Source organism: Anomaloglossus baeobatrachus, chromosome 4 (genome assembly GCF_048569485.1).
Source record: "Anomaloglossus baeobatrachus isolate aAnoBae1 chromosome 4, aAnoBae1.hap1, whole genome shotgun sequence".
Taxonomy (NCBI): domain Eukaryota; kingdom Metazoa; phylum Chordata; class Amphibia; order Anura; family Aromobatidae; genus Anomaloglossus; species Anomaloglossus baeobatrachus.
The window spans coordinates 580,147,729-580,172,695 of NC_134356.1; the positions used below are offsets into that span (position 1 = coordinate 580,147,729).

The following is a 24,967-nucleotide window of genomic DNA, read 5'->3' on the forward strand; positions in this document are numbered from 1 at the left end:
TGCTCTGATTTCTAGAACATTGATCTGTAGGGTGGACTCTTCCTGAGTCCACGTCCCCTGAGCCCGGTGGTGGAGAAACACTGCTCCCCACCCTGAGAGGCTCGCATCCGTCGTGACCACCGCCCAGGACGGGGGTAGGAACGACTTTCCCTGTGACAATGAGGTGGGGAGAAGCCACCAATGAAGAGAGTCTTTGGCCGTCTGAGAGAGGGAGACAGTCCTGTCGAGGGACGTCGATTTCCCGTCCCATTGGCGTAGTATGTCCCATTGTAGAGGCCGCAGATGAAACTGTGCGAACGGGACTGCTTCCATTGCTGCCACCATCTTCCCTAGGAAATGCATGAGGCGCCTCAGTGAGTGCGACTGGTTCTGAAGGAGAGATTGCACTCCTGTCCGCAGAGAACACTGCTTGTCCAGTGGAAGCTTCACTATCGCTGAGAGAGTATGAAACTCCATGCCAAGATATGTCAGCGATTGGGTCGGGATTAGATGAGACTTTGGAAAGTTGATAATCCACCCGAAACTCTGGAGAGTGTCCAGTGCCACGTTCAGACTGTGTTGGCAGGCCTCTTGAGAGGGTGCCCTTATAAGCAGGTCGTCTAGATACGGGATGACCGAGTGACCCTGCGAGTGCAGGACAGCTACTACTGCTGCCATGACTTTGGTAAAGACCCGGGGGGCTGTTGCCAGCCCGAAAGGTAACGCTACGAACTGCAGGTGTTCGTCCCGTATGACGAAGCGTAGGAAACGCTGATGCTCTGGCGCAATCGGCACGTGGAGATACGCATCTTTGATGTCTATTGATGCTAGAAAATCTTTTTGAGACATTGAGGCTATGACGGAGCGTAGGGATTCCATCCGGAACCTCCTGACTTTTACGTGTCTGTTGAGCAACTTTAGATCCAGGACGGGCCGATATGATCCGTCCTTTTTTGGGACCACAAACAGATTGGAGTAAAAACCGTGACCCTGGTCCTGAAGAGGGACGGGGGTCACCACTCCTTCCGCCTTTAGAGCGGCCACCGCCTGCAGCAGAGCATCGGCTCGGTCTGGCGGTGGGGAAGTTCTGAAGAAACGAGTTGGAGGACGAGAACTGAACTCTATCCTGTACCCGTGGGACAGAATATCCCTCACCCAACGGTCTTTGACGTGTGGCAGCCAAATGTCGCCAAAGTGGGAAAGCCTCCCACCGACCGAGGGTGCGGGAATCGGAGACTGCAAGTCATGAGGACGCCGTTTTGGCAGCAGGACCTCCGGCTGTCTTTTTTGGGCGTGACTGAGACTTCCAAGAATCTGAGCGTCTCTGATCCTTTTGAGTCCTTTTTGACGAGGAGAATTGGGACCTACCCGGTCCTCGAAAGGACCGATAACCAGACTGACCCCTTCTCTGTTGGGGTTTGTTTTGTCTGTGTTGCGGCAAGGATGAGTCCTTACCCTTGGAGTGTTTGATGATTTCATCCAAACGCTCTCCAAACAAACGGTCACGCGTAGCAGGCAAATTGGTTAAACACTTTTTGGAATAAGAATCTGCCTTCCAATGCCGCAACCACAGGGCTCTGCGCAAAACCACGGAGTTGGCTGACGCCACTGCCGTACGGCTTGTAGCGTCAAGAACAGCATTAATTGCGTACGACGCGAATGCCGCCATTCGTGAAGTCAATGGTGCCACCTGCGGAGCAGATGTACGTGTGATTGAGTCGACTTGGAGAAGCCCGGCTGAGATAGCCTGGAGTGCCCATACGGCAGCAAAAGATGGTGCTAACGACGCTCCAATAGCTTCATAGATGGATTTCAGCCAGAGTTCCATCTGCCTGTCAGTGGCATCTTTCAGTGCCGCTCCATCTTCCACTGCAACCAAGGATCTAGCTGCAAGCCTGGAAATTGGAGGATCCACTTTTGGACACTGGGTCCAACTTTTGACCACTTCAGGGGGAAAAGGATATCGTGTATCTTTAAGCCGTTTAGCAAAACGCTTTGCAGGATAAGCGAGGGGTTTCTGGATTGCGTCTCTAAAGTCAGCGTGGTCCAGAAAAGTGCTTAATGTACGCTTGGGATATCTGAAATGGATTCTCTCGTGCTGTGAAGCTGAATCCTCTGCCAGAGGAGCTGGTGGGGAAATATTTAACATCTTATTGATGGATGCTACAAGATCATTGACTATAGCGTCCCCATCTGGTGAATCCAGATTGAGAGCGGTGCCAGGATCAGAATCCTGATCAGTTACATCCGCCTCGTCACCCATAGATTCATCTCGCTGGGATCCTGACCATTGAGATGAAGTTGACGGCCTGTCATAGCGAGCTCGCTTAGATTGCCTGGGACTATCGTCTGAGTCAGAGTCTTCACCCTGAGGTGTATGTGCCTGTCCCGGAGCCTGGAAGTAATTAGGCTGAGGGGGACCAGGCGGCAATAATTGCACAGTGTCCGTGGCCTGAAGTACAGGCCTAGCCCGCAAGGTTTCAAGAATTTGTGACATAGTGAGAGACATTCTGTCAGCAAAAGCTGCAAAGTCAGGTCCTGTCACTTGGACAGCATTCACAGGTGGTACACCCTGGGTCACGTCCAGCATAGGCCCTGGCTGTGCAAGTACCACAGGGGCCAAGCACTGCACACAATGGGGGTCAGTGGAACCTGCAGGCAGAGTGGCCCCACATGCGGTACAGGCAGCATATAGTGTCTGTGCCTTGGCACCCTTGCGTTTTGTGGACGACATGCTGTTGTTTCTCAGCTATGTGAGAGAGTCTATAGCCAAGAGGCGACCAGCGCTATGCAGTGCAAAGTATTTACAGGAAAATACTAAGATAACTACTGGCACAAGAGGGGGTTAGCCCTGAGGGCTGCTTACCGCCCGCTGAATAGCGGGTAAGAGGCGCAGCAATCCTTGTCTGGGTCTCCCCGGCTCCCCTCTGCAGTTCAGCGTGCAGGCAGGAATGGCTGCCAGCGTCTGTGGAGAGAGGCAGACCGTGGGCGTGCCCAAACAAAAGTGCGGGAAAACTGCGTCCCCCTGTGCCTATGGTGAGGGCTGGAGTATGTAAAAAACTCCAGCCCTCAGCGCTGCTGCGTTGACCAGCGTCCCGCCCCCCTCCTGACTGGCAGGTCCGGGGGCGTGAACGAACGGGACCAGGCCGCAAAAGCCGGGGACTCGAGTTATGAGCGCGGCCGCCGTAAAAGCGCGGCCTGCGCTGCCGTCCCCGGCGCACTACAGGTGCCAGCCGCGCCGCAGTCCCAGCGGCGGGCGCGACCGATCCCCCTAAGTATGCCCGCTTCAGAAAGATGAAGTGAGGCCATGGCACAAGCGCCGTCGCGCTGATGTCCCCGGCGCACTACAACACCCAGCATGCTGCGGTGTGAGTGCGGAATACATGGGGACCCAGAGTACCTTGAGGAAGCAGGGCCATGTCCCTGATGTACTCCGCTCCATCCAGCATCTTCTCCAGGGGCTGTAGATGGAGCATGGTCTCAGTGCCTGGAGACCAGTAAATCCCACTTCACCCAGAGCCCTGTAAAAAGGGATGGGGAAGGAATCAGCATGTGGGCTCCAGCCTCCGTACCCGCAATGGGTACCTCAACCTTACAAACACCTCCGACATACAGTGGGGTGAGAAGGGAGCATGCTGGGAGCACCTTGGCCCTCTTTTCTTCCATCCGACCAAGTCATCAGCTGCTGCTGACTAAAAGCAATGGAGCTATGCGTGCGTGTCTGACCTCCTTCGCACAAAGCTAAAACTGAGGAATCCGTACTCCTACGGGAGGGTGTATAGCCAGAAGGGGAGGGGCCTTACACTTTTGAGTGTAGTGCTTTGTGCGGCCTCCGGAGGCAGTAGCTATACACCCAATTGTCTGGGTCTCCCAATTAGGAGCGAAAAAGAAAAAAGGTTTCTGTGCCAAATGCTGGGCTCTGTATTTCCATTGTATCAAACTAATTTCACGCAATAAAATGTAAATTCATTATTTAAAAATCATGCAATGTAATTTTCTGTATTTTTTTTTTATTCTGTCACAGTTGAAGTTACCTACAATAAAAATTACAGCCCTCTCCATTCTTTGCAGGTGGGAAAATTTGCAAAATTGTCCATGTATCAAATTCGAATATTTAAGAATAAGCTTCTTACCTTTTGATACAGCTTGAGTTGCCTTTCTGAGGAAGGCGAGGTGGTTGGATCAGCGGTTCTCAGGAATAGTGGGTCGCTGTTCAGGCACTAGATTGTGTTGTCGCCATTCAGCATTGGGACATATAAGATTGTGTGTGGTCCTAATAAAATTATAAAGATCATGTATGTATAGGAGACGCCCCTCTGAGACAAAGTATCAGAAGTAGCTCTCCCTTTGTCTCAAACAAATAAAAGATTACATCATCGTCACTCATTTATATAAAAGGTCCAGTCACACAGAACGAGATCGTTAATGAGATTGTGACTGTGACGTAGTAACAGTTTCCGGATCGTTGTTAAATCGATGGTGAAACGTCAGTCATTTTCCCAACGACTTTAGAAACGATGCAGCGACCTGTATAACAATCTCGTTAGTTGTTGGGACCCTGTCACACAGCAGCTATGTAACGTTTCCGACCTCGAAAAGGGGCGTAGTGTTTGACGCTGTAAGCCTAGTAGATGTACATATACGTCGCCTTTTCCACACCCCTCCGCTCCGATTGGTGGCCAATACTGCGTTCTGATTAGGCGGCCGACAACTTTGTATCGCTTCATCCTTTGTCCGTTTTTGAGCCTTTTGAGGATAGAACTTACGACTTCAGCTTCGATCCGAATAACAAGCAAGCAATCGGGAACAAAGTACGAATCCTCAAAGGCTCAAAAAGGAACAAAGCATGAAGCGATACCCAATCAGAACGCAGTACTGTTCTCAGCACCAACCAATCGGTGCAGAGGGGGCATGGAAAAGGCGACGCAACTACACGCCTGCGTGTCACACCTTAAGTTCTCATCTAGGTCGTTAACGAGATCGTTGGTAGGTGTCAAACATACAGATCCATCCTGCCCAGCAGGACTCCAACGAGCCAAAAATGGCCCAGGACATTCAACAACGACCAACGATCTCACAGCAGGGGGCGGCTCGTTGGTACGTGTCAAACATAACGATATCGCTGGTGAAGTCGGTGTTTCATCACAGAAACTGTGACGGAGCAACGATGTTGTTAGCGATCTCATTATGTGTGAAGTGGCCTTAAGACTATGTAAACTTTTTAGTTTCACATTCCTGAACTTCACTTTTAACAAAAACTGAAACTATACAAGCCCTTATCTAAAGTAAACAGAGGGGTCTCTGTTGCATTACACCAGGGGAGACACAGTACAGGCTCTTAGGGGTGCTTCACACATAGCGAGATCGCTACCGAAATCGCTGCTACGGCACGGTTTTGGTGACGCAACAGTGACCTCATTAGCGATCTCGCTGTGTGTGACACTGAGCAGCGATCTGGCCCCTGCTGCGAGATCGCTGCTCGTTACACACAGCCCTGGTTCGTTTTCTTCAAAGCCGCTCTCCCGCTGTGACGCACAGATCGCTGTGTGTGACAGTGAGAGAGCGACGAAATGAAGCGAGCAGGGAGCAGGCGCCGGCATCTGGCAGCTGCGGTAAGCTGTAACCAGGGTAAACATCGGGTAACCAAGGTGGTTACCCGATATTTACCTTAGTTACCAGCCTCCGCAGCTCTCACGCTGCCTGTGCTGCCGGCTCTCTGCACATGTAGCTGCAGTACACATCGGGTTAATTAACCCGATGTGTACTGTAGCTAGGAGAGCAAGGAGCCAGCGCTAAGCAGTGTGCGCGGCTCCCTGCTCTCTGCACATGTAGCTGCAGTACACATCGGGTTAATTAACCCGATGTGTACTGTAGCTAGGAGAGCAAGGAGCCAGCACTAAGCAGTGTGCGCGGCTCCCTGCTCTCGCGGTTATGATCGCTACTTCGGCTGCTGTGTTTGACAGCTAACGAAAAAACTGTGGGAAGAAAGGCGCAAATAGGGTCTTACCCGGTATGACAATGGGAGGTGAATTTGTAACAGGAACACTCACCTGGATTGGTTGTGCCAGTCACAACCCCTTTGACAGCATGAAAGTAACGTGGAAGGCAGCAGTCCCGCAGAAATGGAGTGATTTCAGACAATAGGAGAAGTGCAGGTTTGAATACCGCGCCAAACCACAGGAGTCCAGATGAAGTTAGTAAATCTCTTTTCTTTATTTTCACAGGTCTACGCGTTTCAAGGACATATCCGTCCTCTTTCTCAGGACAAATGCAGAGAATACTATAGCGGAAAGGAGGCTACAAGCTCTCATATATGTATTGGAAAAAAGCCACGTATCCAATGATTGCGTCATCAACCTCCTCGTGACTCATAGGCACGTGGAGGAGTGAATAAAGTTTAGAGTATTGACAGAAGAAAAAAAAGAGGAGAGAAAAAAAGAAAAAAAGAAGAAATGAAAAAAAGGAGAAAAAAAAGGGGGAAAGAAAAAGAGAAACAGAAGAAGAAAAGAAAAGAGGAAAAAAAGAGAAAAAAGAAAGAGGGGGAGGAAGGGACAAGAAGAAAGAAAGGGGTGAGAGGAAAGGGGGGTGAAGAAAAAAGGGGGGAAGAAGAAGGAAGTGAAAAAAGTGAAAAAATGGGAAAAAAATGAAAATATGAAAATATGAAATGCAGTGATTAGGGCAAAAAAAATTGAAAAATATGTATCTCTATAATTAGATGTAAAAATATATATATGTACAAAAAGATGAATGTGTATAATGAAAAAATGGTGTGTACTTAATAAAGTGAAAGAGTGATGGACATGAACAAAAAAAGGTGTCATGATGATTATTACTATTTCGGGGGTTAATATTTGTATTACCAATATTGGTATGGGTATGCTTCTTCCCCCCTTTTTTCTTCACCCCCCTTTCCTCTCACCCCTTTCTTTCTTCTTGTCCCTTCCTCCCCCTCTCTTTCTTTTTTTCCTCTTTTCTTTTCTTCTTCTGTTTCTCTTTTTCTTTCCCCCTTTTTTTTTCTCCTTTTTTTCATTTCTTCTTTTTTTCTTCTGTCAATACTCTAAACTTTATTCACTCCTCCACGTGCCTATGAGTCACGAGGAGGTTGATGACGCAATCATTGGATACGTGGCTTTTTTCCAATACATATATGAGAGCTTGTAGCCTCCTTTCCGCTATAGTATTCTCTGAATTTGTCCTGAGGAAGAGGACGGATATGTCCTTGAAACGCGTAGACCTGTGAAAATAAAGAAAAGAGATTTACTAACTTCATCTGGACTCCTGTGGTTTGGCGCGGTATTCAAACCTGCACTTCTCCTATTGTCTGAAATCACTGTGTTTGACAGCTAAGCAGCGATCATAACAGCGACTTACAAGGTCGCTGTTACGTCACAGAAAATGGTGACGTAACAGCGACCTCGTTGTCGCTGTCGCTTAGTGTGAACCAGCCCTTAGGGGTGCTTCACACATAGCGAAATCGCTGCTGAGATCGCTGCTGAGTCACGGTTTTTGTGACGCAGCAGTGACCTCATTAGCAATCTCGCTGTGTGTGACACTGAGCAGCGATCTGGCCCCTGCTGTTAGATCGCTGCTCGTTACACACAGCCGTGGTTCGTTTTTTTATTGTTGCTCTCCCGCTGATAAGCACACATCGCTGTGTGTCACAGCGAGAGAGCAACGATCCTGAATGTGCAGGGAGCAGGAGCCGGCATCTGACAGCCTGCGGTAAGCTGTAACCAAGGTAAACATCGGGTAACCAAGGTGGTTACCAGATATTTACCTTCGTTACCAGCCTCCGCCGCTCTCACGCTGCCAGCGCCGGCTCCCAGCTCTCTGCACATGTAGCTGCAGTACACATCGGGTAATTAACCCGATGTGTACTGCAGCTAGGAGAGCAGGGAGCCAGCGCTAAGCAGTGTGCGCGGCTCCCAGCTCTCTGCACATGTAGCTGCAGTACACATCGGGTAATTAACCCGATGTGTACTGTAGCTAGGAGAGCAGGGAGCCAGCGCTCAGTGTGCGCGGCTCCCTGCACATGTTGCAGCACAGCGACGCGTGTCATTATGATCGCTACTTCGGCTGCTGTGTTTGACAGCTAAGCAGCGATCATAACAGCGACTTACAAGGTCGCTGTTACGTCACAGAAAATGGTGACGTAACAGCGATGTCGTTGTCGCTTAGTGTGAACCCAGCCTTACACAAAGACAACATGGAGTGTAGATTTAACATATTGAATTCTGCTCTCATTCAAACAATACACAAATGGATGAGTAAAGCATACAACTCGGCTATAACAAAAAAAAAAATAATTCTCTATCAAAAATTAAAGTGTAAGGCTATGTGCGCACGTTGCGTACATTCACTGCAGAAATTTCTGCAGCGATCTGAAGAGCACATGTGCGCTTTAAATCACTGCAGAAATGTCCGTAGTGAAGAAAAAAAAAAGCCAATTCCATGCGCTCTGCCTGCAGCTCCTGCCATAGACAGAGCAGGGGCTGCCGGGAAAGTGTACGGAAGAAGTGACATGTCACTTCTTAGAACGCAGCGCTTCGGCAGTAGCCAAAGCGCTGCGCTCTAAAACGCCACGTGCGCACGGCCCCTGCACAATCTCCATAGACTGTGCAGGGGACGCAGGACGCATGCAGTTACGCTGCGCTACAAAGCGCAGCGTAACTGCATGTATTTACGCAACGTGCGCACATAGCCTTAAAGGATGAATAATTTGTAAATTATCCATCATAAAAAGTACAAAACCATAATGACATAAAATGAACTCTTTATTAACAGATAGTAAATATTAATAGACTTTTACTAACACAAACATTCTATTCAGGACTATGGCTTCACTCCTGTGTGAATTTTCTCATGTCTAATAAGATTCGATTTCCGAGCAAAACATTTCCCACATTCTGAACATGAATATGAATGCTCTCCTGTGTGAATTCTCTCATGTGTAATGAGATGTGATTTCCGAGCAAAACATTTCTCACATTCTGAACATGCATATGACTTCTCTCCTGTGTGAATTCTCTCATGTGTAATGAGAGCTGATTTCCTAGCAAAACATTTCTCACATTCTGAACATGCATATGACTTCTCTCCTGTGTGAATTCTCTCATGTCTAATGAGAGCTGATTTCTGAGCAAAACATTTCTCACATTCTGAACATGAATATGGCTTCTCTCCTGTGTGAATTCTCTCATGTGTAATGAGAACTACTTTCAAAGTAAAACATTTCTGACATTCTGAGCATGAATATGGCTTCTCTCCTGTGTGAATTCTCTCATGTCTAATGAGAGCTGATTTCTGAGCAAAACACTTCTCACATTCTGCACATGAATTTGGCTTCTCTCCTGTGTGAATTCTCTCATGTCTAATGAGAGCTGATTTCTGAGAAAAACATTTCTCACATTCTGAACATGAATATGGCTTCTCTCCTGTGTGAATTCTCTCATGTGTAATGAGATCTACTTTCAAAGTAAAACATTTCTCACATTCTGAGCATGAATATGGCTTCTCTCCTGTGTGAATTCTCTCATGTCTAATGAGAGCTGATTTCTGAGCAAAACACTTCTCACATTCTGAGCATGAATATGGCTTCTCTCCTGTGTGAATTCTCTCATGTGTAATGAGAGCTGATTTCTGAGCAAAACATTTCTCACATTCTGAACATGAATATGGCTTCTCTCCTGTGTGAATTCTCTCATGTGTAATGAGATCTACTTTCAAAGTAAAACATTTCTCACATTCTGAACATGAATATGGCTTCTCTCCTGTGTGAATTCTCTCATGTCTAATAAGATGTGCTTTCAGAGCAAAACATTTCTCACATTCTGAACATGAATATGGCTTCACTCCTGTGTGGATTCTCTCATGTCTAATGAGAGCTGATTTCTGAGTAAAACATTTCTCACATTCTGAACATGAATATGGCTTCTCTCCTTTGTGAATTTGACTTCCCTTAGCTTTCTGTGTTGAACTCCTGGTACCGTCATCTGCCATAAATAAAATTGAAGTTATAAGCTTTTAATAATATAACCTCAAACATACACAGACACACATAAATCTATATACATTCCAAAGTGTATAGTGTTCTACTTTAAAAGGCCTATGTGACAGAAAATACCCAAAATGACATCCTTTTAAGAACTGCACCCTTTGCAGTGCTCAAAACGACATTCAATAAAACATATCTACAAAAGCATATCCAGTGGCACTCAATAATATAAGGATACTTTGGCATTGCATTACTGCTGTAGAAATAGTAGAAAAAAGGGATTAATACATAGCTAATGAGAAAAATTAGTAAAACGACAGAGATATTTGTAAAGTGAGATTCTTAGCTTATGTATTGACCAATCCATGTGAGCCCGGTAACCTTGACAAGCACCTGACCAAGCACTCTGCCCTATAGCCAGGGTGTGTCCAGCATCTTATTTAGCCAGGAACCTATCTGCCAAGACATGCAGATTTTTAATCACATATAGAAGCATTTAAGATTAGGTTCCCAATATAATGAGATCACCTTTTCAAGGTTATCAGGTTCACATGGATTGGCCAATGCATAAGCTAAGACTCTCTCTTTGCAAATATCTCGAAAGCAGTAATGCAATGACTGTCTTTTTACTCATTTTTCACATTAGCTATGTATGTATCCCTTTTTTGTAATATTCCAACAGCAGTAATGCGTCACAGAAATTAAAGCAATGTGGAAGGAAAAAAATAAAGATTTTAATTTTTCCCACAAAAGTGTTGCTTTAACCACAAATTTTCATTTTCCCAAGGGTAAGATGAGAAAAAGGACCATATAATTCTCTTGTGCAATTTCTCGTGTATACGCCGATACCCCAGGACTCAGAAGGAAAGGAGCGCAATTTGACTTTTGGAGAACCAAATTGGCTGAAATAGAGGATGCCATGTCACATTTGTAAAGCCCTTAATGTGCATAAGCAGTGGAATCCCACCCCACAAATTATCTCATTTTGAAATCTACACCACTGAAGGAATGTATCTAGGTGTGGAAATCATAGGAGTACTCCTATATAGGGCATGGGGTCTTAAGCAGACCCCCAGCTATTATGGCGACCCATATGCACCCAATGATAACGTTGCTGGGGGCGTTGGATATGTGGAAAATTGTACCCCATAGGCTGCGAGATGTGAATGCTGCTGTCAAAGATTGAAAAGTTAACAGCAGTAGGTGAAGCTTACCTCCAGGATAACTCAGTCATCATCTTCTATCAATAATGGAGACTCAGCTTCTGAGCCCATAAGAAGTAATAGGATATAATATGTTACATATCGAGAAGGGGTTAAAGAAAACCTGGCAGCTACAAAAGAAGGGAATTTTGTTTACTTACCGTAAATTCCTTTTCTTCTAGCTCTAATTGGGAGACCCAGACAATTGGGTGTATAGCTACTGCCTCCGGAGGCCACACAAAGTATTACACTTAAAAGTGTAAGGCCCCTCCCCTTCTGGCTATACACCCCCCGTGGGATCACGGAGTCCTCAGTTTTAGTGCCAAAGCAAGAAGGAGGAAAGCCAATAAACTGGTTTAAGCAAATTCATTCCGAAGGAATATCGGAGAACTGAAACCATTCAACATGAACAACATGTGTATACAAAAAAACAGGGGCGGGAGCTGGGTCTCCCAATTAGAGCTAGAAGAAAAGGAATTTACGGTAAGTAAACAAAATTCCCTTCTTCTTTGTCGCTCTATTGGGAGACCCAGACAATTGGGATGTCCAAAAGCAATCCCTGGGTGGGTAAAATAATACCGCGTGATAGGGCCGTAAAAACGGCCCTTTTCTACAGGTGGGCAATCGCCGCCTGAAGGACTTGTCTACCTAGGCTGGCGTCCGCCGAAGCATAGGTATGCACCTGATAATGCTAGGTAAAAGTGTGCAGACTCGACCAGGTAGCCGCCTGGCACACCTGTTGAGCCGTAGCCTGGTGCCGTAATGCCCAGGACGCACCCACGGCTCTGGTAGAATGGGCCTTCAGCCCTGAGGGAACCGGAAGTCCAGCGGAACGGTAGGCTTCAAGAATTGGTTCCTTGATCCACCGAGCCAGGGTGGATTTGGAAGCCTGCAACCCTTTACGCTGACCAGCGACAAGGACAAAGAGTGCATCCGAGCGGCGCAGGGGCGCCGTGCGGGAAATGTAGATTCTGAGTGCTCTCACCAGATCCAACAAATGCAAATCCTTTTCACATTGATGAACTGGATGAGAACACAAAGAAGGCAAGGAGATATCTTGATTGAGGTGGAAAGGAGACACCACCTTAGGGAGAAACTCCGGAATTGGGCGCAGAACCACCTTGTCCTGGTGAAAGACCAGGAAGGGCGATTTGCATGACAGTGCTGCTAGCTGGGACACTCTCCGAAGAGACGTGACCGCTACTAGAAAAGCCACCTTCTGTGAGAGGCGAGAAAGAGGAACATCTCTCATAAGCTCGAAAAACGGCTTCTGGAGAGCGATTAGAACCCTGTTCAGATCCCAGGGCTCTAACGGCCGCTTGTAAGGAGGGACGATATGACAAACCCCTTGCAGGAACGTGCGCACCTGAGGAAGTCGTGCTAGGCGCTTCTGAAAAAATACAGATAGCGCTGAGACTTGTCCCTTGAGGGAGCCGAGCGACAAACCCTTTTCCAAACCGGATTGTAGGAAGGAAAGAAAAGTGGGCAATGCAAATGGCCATGGAGAAACTCCCTGAGCAGCGCACCAAGATAAGAATATCTTCCACGTCCTGTGGTAGATCTTGGCGGAGGTTGGCTTTCTAGCCTGCCTCATGGTGGCAATGACCTCTTGAGATAATCCTGAATACGCTAGGATCTAGGACTCAATGGCCACACAGTCAGGTTCAGGGCCGCAGAATTCCGACGGAAAAACGGCCCTTGAGACAGCAAGTCTGGACGGTCTGGTAGTGCCCACGGTTGGCCTACTGCGAGGTGCCACAGATCCGGGTACCACGACCTCCTTGGCCAGTCTGGAGCGACGAGAATGGCTCGGCGGCAGTCCGACCTGATCTTGCGCAGCACTCTGGGCAACAGCGCCAGAGGTGGGAACACATAAGGAAGCCGGAACTGCGACCAATCCTGAACTAAGGCGTCCGCCGCCAGAGCTCGGTGATCGTGAGACCGTGCCATGAAAACCGGGACCTTGTTGTTGTGCCGAGACGCCATTAGGTCGACGTCCGGCATCCCCCAGCGGCGACAGATCTCCTGACAGACGTCCGGGTGAAGGGACCATTCCCCTGCGTCCATACCCTGGCGACTGAGAAAGTCTGCTTCCCAGTTGTCCACGTCTGGGATGTGAACTGCGGATATGGTGGATGCCGTGTCTTCCACCCACGTCAGAATCCGCCGGACTTCCTGGAAAGCTTGCCGACTGCGAGTTCCTCCCTGGTGGTTGATGTATGCCACCGCTGTGGAGATGTCCGACTGAATTCGGATTTGTTTGCCTTCCAGCCACTGCTGGAAGGCTTGAAGGGCAAGATACACTGCTCTGATTTCCAGAACATTGATCTGAAGGGTGGACTCTTGCTGAGTCCACGAACCCTGAGCCCTGTGGTGGAGAAAAACTGCTCCCCACCCTGAGAGACTCGCGTCTGTCGTAACCACCGCCCAGGATGGGGGTAGGAAGGACTTCCCTTTTGACAAAGAGGTGGGAAGAAGCCACCACCGAAGGGACTCCTTGGCCGCCTGAGAAAGAGAGAAGTTCTTGTCGAGGGATTTCGACTTCCCGTCCCATTGGCGGAGAATGTCCCATTGTAGTGGACGCAGATGAAACTGCGCAAACGGGACTGCCTCCATTGCTTCTACCATCTTCCCTAGGAAGTGCATGAGGCGCCTCAAGGGGTGTGACTGGCCTTGAAGGAGAGATTGCACCCCCGTCTGTAGTGAACGCTGTTTGACCAGCGGAAGCTTCACTATCGCTGAGAGAGTATGAAACTCCATGCCAAGATATGTTAGCGATTGTGTCGGGGTTAGATTTGACTTGGAAAAGTTGATGATCCACCCGAAACTCTGGAGAGTCTCCAACGCCACGTTCAGGCTGTGTTGACATGCCTCTTGAGTGGGCGCCTTGACCAGCAGATCGTCTAAGTAAGGGATCACAGAGTGTCCCTGCGAGTGCAGGACTGCTACTACTGCTGCCATGACCTTGGAGAAGACCCGTGGGGCTATCGCCAGACCGAAAGGCAGGGCCACGAACTGAAGGTGTTCGTCTGCTAAAACGAAGCGTAGAAAACGCTGATGCTCTGGAGCAATCGGTACGTGGAGATAAGCATCCTTGATGTCTATTGATGCTAGGAAATCTCCTTGAGACATTGCGGCGATGACGGAGCGGAGTGATTCCATCCGGAACCGTCTGGTTTGCACGTGCTTGTTGAGAAGCTTTAGGTCCAGAACTGGGCGGAAAGACCCGTCCTTTTTTGGTACCACAAAAAAATTGGAGTAAAAACCGTGACCGTGCTCCTGAAGAGGAACAGGGGTCACTACTCCTTCTGCCTTTAGAGTGTATACCGCCTGCAGAAGAGCATCGGCTCGGTCGGGTGGTGGAGAAGTTCTGAAGAATCGAGTTGGAGGACGAGAACTGAACTCTATCCTGTACCCGTGGGACAGAATGTCTCTCACCCAACGGTCTTGGACCTGTGGCAGCCAAATGTCACCAAAGCGGGAGAGCCTGCCACCGACCGAGGATGCGGAGAGAGGAGGCCGAAAGTCATGAGGAAGCCGCCTTGGTAGCGGTTCTTCCGGCTGTCTTTTTTGGGCGTGATTGAGCCCGCCACGAATCTGAGCTCCTCTGATCCTTTTGAGTCCTTTTGTATGAGGAGAATTGGGACTTCCCCGAGCCTCGAAAGGACCGAAACCCCGACTGTCCTCTCCTCTGTTGGGGTTTGTTTTGTCTGGGCTGAGGTAAGGATGAATCCTTTCCCTTGGACTGTTTAATGATCTCATCCAATCTTTCACCAAACAGTCTGTCACCAGCATGGCAAACTGGTTAAACACTTTTTGGAAGCAGAATCTGCCTTCCATTCCCTTAACCACAATGCTCTGCGTAAAACCACGGAGTTGGCGGACGCCACTGCCGTACGGCTCGTAGAGTCCAGGACAGCATTGATAGCGTAAGACGCAAATGCAGTCATGCAAGAGGTTAAGGACGCTACTTGCGGAACAGATGTACACGTGACAGTGTCAATCTGCGCAAGACCAGCTGAAATAGCTTGGAGTGCCCATACAGCTGCGAATGCAGGAGCATACGACGCGCCGATAGCTTAATAGATGGATTTCAGCCAGAGCTCCATCTGTCTATCAGTGGCATCTTTAAGTGAAGCCCCATCTTCCACTGCAACTATGGATCTAGCCGCAAGCCTGGAGATTGGAGGATCCACCTTTGGACACTGGGTCCAGCTCTTGACCACGTCAGGGGGAAAGGGATAACGTGTATCCTTAAGCCGTTTGGAGAAACGCTTATCTGGACAAGCGTAGTGTTTCTGAACTGCTTCTCTGAAGTCAGTGTGGTCTAGAAAAGTACTCAATTTACGCTTGGGATACCTGAAATGGAATTTCTCCTGCTGTGAAGCTAACTCCTCCACTGGAGGGGCTGAGGGAGAAATATCCAACATTCCATTGATGGACGCTATGAGATCATTCACTATGGCGTCACCATCAGGTGTATCCAGATTGAGAGCGGTCTCAGGATCAGAATCCTGATCAGCTACGTCTGCCTCATCATACAGAGAGTCCTCCTGCTGGGACCCTGACCAGTGATGAAGTCGAGGGCCGCTCCCAGCGAGCTCGCTTAGGCTGTCTGGGACTGTCGTCCGTGTCAGAGCCGTCACCCTGGAATGCATGGGACACCTCCGGAGCCCGGAGCTGTTCCAACTGAGGGGGACCAGGGAGCAGTGATTCAACCGTGCCCATGGTCTGAGTTACTGGTCTAGACTGCAAAGTTTTCATAGTCACAGACAATTTATCAGCAAATACTGCAAACTCTGTCCCCGTCACCTGGACAGTATGCACAGGTGGTTCTCCCTGGGTAACCTCCAGCAGAGGCCCCGGCCGAACAAGTGCCACAGGGGCCGAGCACTGCCCACAATGGGGGTCAGTGGAACCTGCCGGTAGAGCAGCCTCACATGCAGTACAGGCAGCATAGAAAGCCTGTGCCTTGGCACCCTTGCTTTTCGCTGACGACATGCTGTTGTCTCAGAGCAATCTAGGAGGGTATATAGTGAAGAATCAACAGCGCCCATACAGTGCAATGTATAGCATGCAAGCATAAAAATACAATTGTACACTTCGGCACTAGTGGGTAGGCACCAGAGGTGCCGCTTACCGCCCGCAGAAAACGGGTGTATGGTCGCTAGAATCCCGTGCCTGGGTCTCCCATAACTTGTCTCCCTCTCCAGCTCAAACTGCACGCTGTAATGGCTGCCGGCGTTCTGTGAAGAGGGGCGGACCGTGGGCGTGCCTCAGACGAAGAGCGGGAAACCAGCGTCCCACTGTGCTCAGTGTGAGGGCTGGAGTATGTAAAGTAGACTCCAGCCCTCGGCGCTGGCGTTCTGCACAGCGTCCCGCCCCCACCCTGACTGGCAGGCCTGGGGGCGGGAACGAACCGAAACTAGGCCGCAAAAAGCCGGGGACTGTAGTAGTAAGCGCGGCCGTCAAATATGCACGGCCAGCGCGGAAGTCCCCGGCGCACCATAAGTCCCAGCCGCGCCGCAGTAAAACTGACGGCAGCGGCCGGCGCGACCGTTTCCAAACCATGAACTACTTCAGGTAGCTGAAGATAGTGTGGCACAAGCGCGCAGCGCTGTTGTCCCGGGCGCACTAACACACCCAGCAATGCTGGTGTGTGTGTGCGTGATTTGCACGGGGACACAGAGTACCTTAATGTAGCAGGGCCCTGTCCCTGACGATACTCAGCTCCATGTCCAGCAGATCCCAGGGGCTGTGGATGGAGCTCGGCCTCAGTGCCTGGAGACCGGTAAGATCCCACTTCACCCAGAGCCCTAAGGGGATGGGGAAGGAAAGCAGCATGTGGGCTCCAGCTTCCGTACCCGCAATGGGTACCTCAACCTTAACAAACACCGCCGAAAAAAGTGGGGTGAGAAGGGAGCATGCTGGGGACCCTAGTATGGGTCCTCTTTTCTTCCATCCGACATAGTCAGCAGCTGCTGCTGACTAAACAGTGGAGCTATGCGTGGATGTCAGCCTCCTTCGCACAAAGCTTGAAAACTGAGGAACCCGTGATCCCACGGGGGGTGTATAGCCAGAAGGGGAGGGGCCTTACACTTTTAAGTGTAATACTTTGTGTGGCCTCCGGAGGCAGTAGCTATACACCCAATTGTCTGGGTCTCCCAATAGAGCGACAAAGAAACACTATTTACCTGCAGATATAGTGGTAATCTGAGTACCTCGCATTTAAATATCTATCTGGTTTATTGGAACAGTGTGTGACACTAGTCACTGCATGGACAAGCCGTGAGGCAGGGTTGTCAAATATTCTGGGGTCAGATACAAAGAGAGCATGCCGTGAACTAAGGGGAAAGACAAAGGCGTGGTTAGGTCTGGGGTCAGAATATAAGGAGGATAGTGGATCAGGGCAAATGAATGGTCAGAGGAGGTCCAAGGTCTGGCAGCAATAGATCAGAGCACAGATAACAAAGGCCCCGTGTCATGTGGTGTTCAGGCCCACATTCGCGGGGTGCCGCTGCAGCGTTTGACTCTATTCACAGGCAACCTGATCTTAGTTGCTCAGCTTCGGCTGAGTCTTTTCTACTGCTTTCCAGTCCTGAGTTAATTCCAGTGGAGTCGTGTATGGCTCCTTGAGTCTCAGAAGGCTTATTTCTATTCACCTGTCTTCTCCCTATTTAAGGTTTGAGAGTCTGTTTGTTGCTGCAGATGATACCTCCAGCTTATGCTCCTGTGATTACGGTCTTTGTGGCGATCCTATTCTTGGGGACCAGTATACTGCTGTTTGAGTGATGTGGAAGTTTCCCCGTTGTACATTTACTTCCTTCCTTATACTTTATTCCCTCCCATACATATATTGTGTCTCCTTTTTGTGTGCAGTGTGTATGAGTTTTGTTTTTTCTCCTGTGTCTGTGGCATTTGCATCTCCAGTTGGTGGGAGAGGGGGTGTTAGATCAGGGTTTGGACAGGAGTTAGGGTTAAGCTGGCGGTCCAGACCTGGATACCATCAAGCCTACCTCTGGGATAAGGAACAGCACACGGACCCTAGTCTACGGGCCATTTTTGGGGTCCCTGCTCCAGCTACCTTTGCACCTCTGTGATACCCTCTGTTTGAGACTGACTACTCAGCTAAGTAACTGATCACTCAGAACAGGGAACCCCTGAAGAAACCAAGCACCTCTCAGTTTCAGATTGAATTGAGCTGTCGCTCAACAAACGAACAGCTTGGCACGGCCTGATTCCATAGGGAGGCAAAATTGTCACTCACTGTGTCTAAGACAGCGGAGAGATTGAGACACAGTAACTACAAGGAGAAAATACAGTTACATTCTCCCAGCAGCTGCTCACTTCCAGTCACCAGCACAGTGGGAGAGGTTGAAACAGTCACCACTCACTAGATAGTGAGTGCCCAGTAATCAACCCTCTTGTTCCTTGGCTGACAGCCTGTGAGCGGTAAGTGTTAATGTTTCCCGAACTGCATCGGTGACTGTATACGAGCGGCAGCAGGGAGAATGTAACTTCATTTTCTCCTTGCAGCTGGGAATGTGACTGTTCTCTTTGTTATTTAATGGTGACTCTTGACTGAGGAGGGTTACCTGTGGAAAGGTCTCTACTCCGTTCATCACCCCGCACAGCCATTTCTCCTTTTTCCATTGTGTCTGCAGCGTTCTGCATATCTTTTCCCTGAATTTCAAAGCTGTAAAATAAATAATGTAAGTCAGGGACAGAAGGAAAAGTCATGTGGCAGGTCTAGATGGACGCTTCTGCTACCAGAGCCATATGGCCCCTGAGACCAATCCATGCATGGCCTCTACGCCTCCTCTATCCCCCGTGCTACCCCAGAGTCACTTCAGCAGGGATAGAAGCAGACGTGGCAGGATCCACTTAGTGTGGTACATTATGACATTGGGATTTCCTTCATGGTTATGTCTTCACAATTTGGACGCCCTAATGGTTATTTTTCCGTCATTTGAGAATTCTTTTAGTCAACAATGTTGTATTTTTGAAAGCCGCCTTTTTGAGGTACCGTATTTTTCACTTTGTAAGACGCACCGGATTATAAGACGCACCCCAAATTTAGACATGTAAAAAAAGAAAAATGGGGTCCGTCTTATACTCCGGTGTTCTCTTACCGGAGGGGGGCAGCAGTGGTGGTGAAACGGGGTCACAGGAGGCATAGGTTGTGCTGGCAGGCGCAGCGGGTCAGTGGCAGCGGGGTCCGTGGTTGCAGGTGTCGTGGCGTCCGTGGTTGCAGGCGCGGTGGCGTCCGTGGTGGCAGGAGCCGTGGGGTCCGTGGTGGCGGCAGCAGCGGGTGAGCCGTGCAGCAGGCCGGTGCAGTGAGTGTCCGCGGTCCCGGTTCAGTGGTGGTGGCGACGGCTCAGTGGTGGGAGCGGCAGCGACTGCTCAGTGGTGGGAGCGGCAGCGACTGCTCAGTGGTGGGAGCAGATGGATGCGGTGTTTTCCCAGTGTGTCCGCGGTCCCGATTCAAGTAATGGCGCCCGGAGCGACGCATGTGCAGATGGAGCTCTCATCCAAGGGCTCCATCTGCGCATGCGCCGACTCCCGGAGCAGCGCGTGCGCAGATGGAGCTCTCATCCAAGAGCTCCACCGGCGCCATCATTTGAAAGTGGGACCGCGGACAACTGGTAACTTGCTGAACAGCCGCCCACCCCGCACGCACAGAGTGGCAGCCAGTAGGCTGCCCGCCCACCCTGCGTGTAAGCCGCCGGGTACCTGTGCTTGCGTGCAGTGGCAGCCGGGTACCCGTGGCTGTGTGCGGGCGGCAGCCGGGTGCCTGTGTGAGGGTGGCAGCCGGGTGCCTGTGTGAGGGCGGCAGCCGGGTGCCGCCCGCACGGGCAGCCGGCTGCCGCCCACACGGGCACCCGACTGCCGCCCACACACAGCCATGGGTACCCGGCTGCCGACCCCACACAGCACCCTGCTGCCGCCCGCACACAGCCACGGGTACCCGGCTGCCACCGCACGCAAGCACAGGTACCCGGCCGCTTGCATGCAGCCACAGGCACGCGGCCGCCTCAGACAGGACCCCCCCCAGGTACCGCTATATAAGACGCACCCCCCATTTTCCTCCCAAATTTTTGGGAAGAAAAGTGCGTCTTATAAAGCGAAAAATACGGTAAATTCGTTTTATTCAATTGTTTTTCTTTAACAATGTTAAATGACCCCTCTCTGAGACTTCTAGTGCTAAGGGGACGAACAGAGGTGTACATAGAATCATGGGACCCCATAGCGGAAGTTCTAATTGGTACCCCCTCCCCCAAAAAATAAAAATGTAATTAATATTTAACTGGGTCATATAAGAACCTCTCAACTGTACAGCCCTTACAAAGTAATTTTCCTCTTAAAGCCCAAAGATTTCCCTTTCACTGCCCCATAATGTATAATGCCAACAAAAATGTCCCACAAGCACTGTATACCTCCACAGTGACTTCCTCCACAGCACCCTCCACACCAGGGCTGACGAGTCGGTAAGAAAAACAAGACGTTTCCCTCCCCTCTCTCTACAGACACATCTGCAGGTTTTACCCTCCGCTCTCTCTACAGACACATCTGCAGGTTTTACCCTCCGCTCTCTCTACAGACACATCTGCAGGTTTTACCCCCCCGCTCTCCATACAGACACATCTGCAGGTTTTACCCCCCCGCTCTCCATACAGACACATCTGCAGGTTTTACCCCCCGCCCTCCATAGACACATCTGCAGGTTTTACCCCCCGCTCTCCATACAGACACATCTGCAGGTTTTACCCCCCGCTCTCCATACAGACACCTCTGCAGGTTTTACCCTCTTCTCTCCATACAGACACCTCTGCAGGTTTTACCCTCCGCTCTCCATACAGACACATCTGCAGGTTTTACCCTCCGCTCTCCATACAGACACATCTGCAGGTTTTACCCTCCGCTCTCCATACAGACACATCTGCAGGTTTTACCCTCCGCTCTCCATACAGACACATCTGCAGGTTTTACCCTCCGCTCTCCATACAGACACATCTGCAGGTTTTACCCTCCGCTCTCCATACAGACACATCTGCAGGTTTTACCCTCCGCTCTCCATACAGACACATCTGCAGGTTTTACCCTCCGCTCTCCATACAGACACATCTGCAGGTTTTACCCTCCGCTCTCCATACAGACACATCTGCAGGTTTTACCCTCCGCTCTCCATACAGACACATCTGCAGGTTTTACCCTCCGCTCTCCATACAGACACAATGTGTGTCAATCAGTGACGTTTCGATCCTTCCTTGGACCGTTCTCAAAGTCACACTATAAAGATACATAAGAAAAAAAGTGAATATTATGGGAGTTTGCAGCCACCGGGGACGAGGCCATGCTCCAATTGTGCCCATTTTCTGTTCTATAGATAAATCTTTTCTATGTATCTTTCCACAAGTAACATGTATGATGTTTGCTCTAATATTCATGCACCTTTGAGAGAATATTCACTTTGTATTTTTCTTTTGTATTTTTCTAGTGTGAGATTGATAAAGGTCCAAGGAAGTGATGTGCCCCCCCCCTCCCCCTCCAACGTGCAGTCTCTCCCCCTGCCAGCCCCCCCCCCCTCCAACGTGCAGTCTCTCCCCCTGCCAGCCCCCCCCCCCCTCCAACGTGCAGTCTCTCCCCCTGCCAGCCCCCCCCCCCTCCAACGTGCAGTCTCTCCCCCTGCCAGCCCCCCCCCCCTCCAACGTGCAGTCTCTCCCCCTGCCAGCCCCCCCCCCCTCCAACGTGCAGTCTCTCCCCCTGCCAGCCCCCCCCCCCTCCAACGTGCAGTCTCTCCCCCTGCCAGCCCCCCCCCCCCTCCAACGTGCAGTCTCTCCCCCTGCCAGCCCCCCCCCCCCTCCAACGTGCAGTCTCTCCACCTGCCAGCCCCCCCCCCCTCCAACGTGCAGTCTCTCCCCCTGCCAGCCCCCCCCCCCTCCAACGTGCAGTCTCTCCCCCTGCCAGCCCCCCCCCCCCTCCAACGTGCAGTCTCTCCCCCTGCCAGCCCCCCCCCCCCTCCAACGTGCAGTCTCTCCCCCTGCCAGCCCCCCCCCCCTCCAACGTGCAGTCCTCTCCCCCTGCCAGCCCCCCCCCCCTCCAACGTGCAGTCTCTCCCCCTGCCAGCCCCCCCCCCCCTCCAACGTGCAGTCTCTCCCCCTGCCAGCCCCCCCCCCCCTCCAACGTGCAGTCTCTCCCCCTGCCAGCCCCCCCCCCCCTCCAACGTGCAGTCTCTCCCCCTGCCAGCCCCCCCCCCCCTCCAACGTGCAGTCTCTCCCCCTGCCAGCCCCCCCCCCCTCCAACGTGCAGTCTCTCCCCCTGCCAGCCCCCCCCCCCTCCAACGTGCAGGTCTCTCCCCCTGCCAGCCCCCCCCCCCCTCCAACGTGCAGTCTCTCCCCCTGCCAGCCCCCCCCCCCTCCAACGTGCAGTCTCTCCCCCTGCCAGCCCCCCCCCCCTCCAACGTGCAGTCTCTCCCCCTGCCAGCCCCCCCCCCCCTCCAACGTGCAGTCTCTCCCCCTGCCAGCCCCCCCCCCCTCCAACGTGCAGTCTCTCCCCCTGCCAGCCCCCCCCCCCTCCAACGTGCAGTCTCTCCCCCTGCCAGCCCCCCCCCCCCCCCTCCAACGTGCAGTCTCTCCCCCTGCCAGCCCCCCCCCCCCTCCAACGTGCAGTCTCTCCCCCTGCCAGCCCCCCCCCCCTCCAACGTGCAGTCTCTCCCCCTGCCAGCCCCCCCCCCCCTCCAACGTGCAGTCTCTCCCCCTGCCAGCCCCCCCCCCCTCCAACGTGCAGTCTCTCCCCCTGCCAGCCCCCCCCCCCCCTCCAACGTGCAGTCTCTCCCCCTGCCAGCCCCCCCCCCCTCCAACGTGCAGTCTCTCCCCCTGCCAGCCCCCCCCCCCTCCAACGTGCAGTCTCTCCCCCTGCCAGCCCCCCCCCCCTCCAACGTGCAGTCTCTCCCCCTGCCAGCCCCCCCCCCCCTCCAACGTGCAGTCTCTCCCCCTGCCAGCCCCCCCCCCCTCCAACGTGCAGTCTCTCCCCCTGCCAGCCCCCCCCCCCTCCAACGTGCAGTCTCTCCCCCTGCCAGCCCCCCCCCCCTCCAACGTGCAGTCTCTCCCCCTGCCAGCCCCCCCCCCCTCCAACGTGCAGTCTCTCCCCCTGCCAGCCCCCCCCCCCTCCAACGTGCAGTCTCTCCCCCTGCCAGCCCCCCCCCCCCTCCAACGTGCAGTCTCTCCCCCTGCCAGCCCCCCCCCCCCTCCAACGTGCAGTCTCTCCCCCTGCCAGCCCCCCCCCCCTCCAACGTGCAGTCTCTCCCCCTGCCAGCCCCCCCCCCCTCCAACGTGCAGTCTCTCCCCCTGCCAGCCCCCCCCCCCTCCAACGTGCAGTCTCTCCCCCTGCCAGCCCCCCCCCCCCTCCAACGTGCAGTCTCTCCCCCTGCCAGCCCCCCCCCCCTCCAACGTGCAGTCTCTCCCCCTGCCAGCCCCCCCCCCCTCCAACGTGCAGTCTCTCCCCCTGCCAGCCCCCCCCCCCCTCCAACGTGCAGTCTCTCCCCCTGCCAGCCCCCCCCCCCCTCCAACGTGCAGTCTCTCCCCCTGCCAGCCCCCCCCCCCCTCCAACGTGCAGTCTCTCCCCCTGCCAGCCCCCCCCCCCTCCAACGTGCAGTCTCTCCCCCTGCCAGCCCCCCCCCCCTCCAACGTGCAGTCTCTCCCCCTGCCAGCCCCCCCCCCCCTCCAACGTGCAGTCTCTCCCCCTGCCAGCCCCCCCCCCCCTCCAACGTGCAGTCTCTCCCCCTGCCAGCCCCCCCCCCCTCCAACGTGCAGTCTCTCCCCCTGCCAGCCCCCCCCCCCCTCCAACGTGCAGTCTCTCCCCCTGCCAGCCCCCCCCCCCTCCAACGTGCAGTCTCTCCCCCTGCCAGCCCCCCCCCCCTCCAACGTGCAGTCTCTCCCCCTGCCAGCCCCCCCCCCCTCCAACGTGCAGTCTCTCCCCCTGCCAGCCCCCCCCCCCTCCAACGTGCAGTCTCTCCCCCTGCCAGCCCCCCCCCCCCTCCAACGTGCAGTCTCTCCCCCTGCCAGCCCCCCCCCCCCTCCAACGTGCAGTCTCTCCCCCTGCCAGCCCCCCCCCCCTCCAACGTGCAGTCTCTCCCCTGCCAGCCCCCCCCCCCTCCAACGTGCAGTCTCTCCCCCTGCCAGCCCCCCCCCCCTCCAACGTGCAGTCTCTCCCCCTGCCAGCCCCCCCCCCCCTCCAACGTGCAGTCTCTCCCCCTGCCAGCCCCCCCCCCCTCCAACGTGCAGTCTCTCCCCCTGCCAGCCCCCCCCCCCTCCAACGTGCAGTCTCTCCCCCTGCCAGCCCCCCCCCCCCCTCCAACGTGCAGTCTCTCCCCCTGCCAGCCCCCCCCCCCCTCCAACGTGCAGTCTCTCCCCCTGCCAGCCCCCCCCCCCTCCAACGTGCAGTCTCTCCCCCTGCCAGCCCCCCCCCCCTCCAACGTGCAGTCTCTCCCCCTGCCAGCCCCCCCCCCCCTCCAACGTGCAGTCTCTCCCCCTGCCAGCCCCCCCCCCCCTCCAACGTGCAGTCTCTCCCCCTGCCAGCCCCCCCCCCCTCCAACGTGCAGTCTCTCCCCCTGCCAGCCCCCCCCCCCTCCAACGTGCAGTCTCTCCCCCTGCAGCCCCCCCCCCCCTCCAACGTGCAGTCTCTCCCCCTGCCAGCCCCCCCCCCCCTCCAACGTGCAGTCTCTCCCCCTGCCAGCCCCCCCCCCCTCCAACGTGCAGTCTCTCCCCCTGCCAGCCCCCCCCCCCTCCAACGT

At 52.8% G+C, this 24,967-nt stretch overlaps 1 protein-coding gene across 1 annotated transcript in view; it reads right to left on the minus strand.

The window, feature by feature from the left end:
- Positions 1-8,740: 8,740 nt before the first annotated feature.
- The window catches only part of LOC142301855 (uncharacterized), a 31,183-nt gene continuing 14,956 nt past the window's right edge, over positions 8,741-24,967 (minus strand). Inside the window, exons 2-3 of the mRNA XM_075342898.1 lie at positions 18,771-18,871; positions 8,741-9,971 (exon numbers count right to left, since the gene is read on the minus strand). Of these exons, the coding sequence (XP_075199013.1) occupies positions 8,812-9,971; positions 18,771-18,849 (1,239 nt within the window). The 5' untranslated portion in view covers positions 18,850-18,871 and the 3' untranslated portion in view covers positions 8,741-8,811. The remainder of the gene's footprint in view (positions 9,972-18,770; positions 18,872-24,967) is intronic.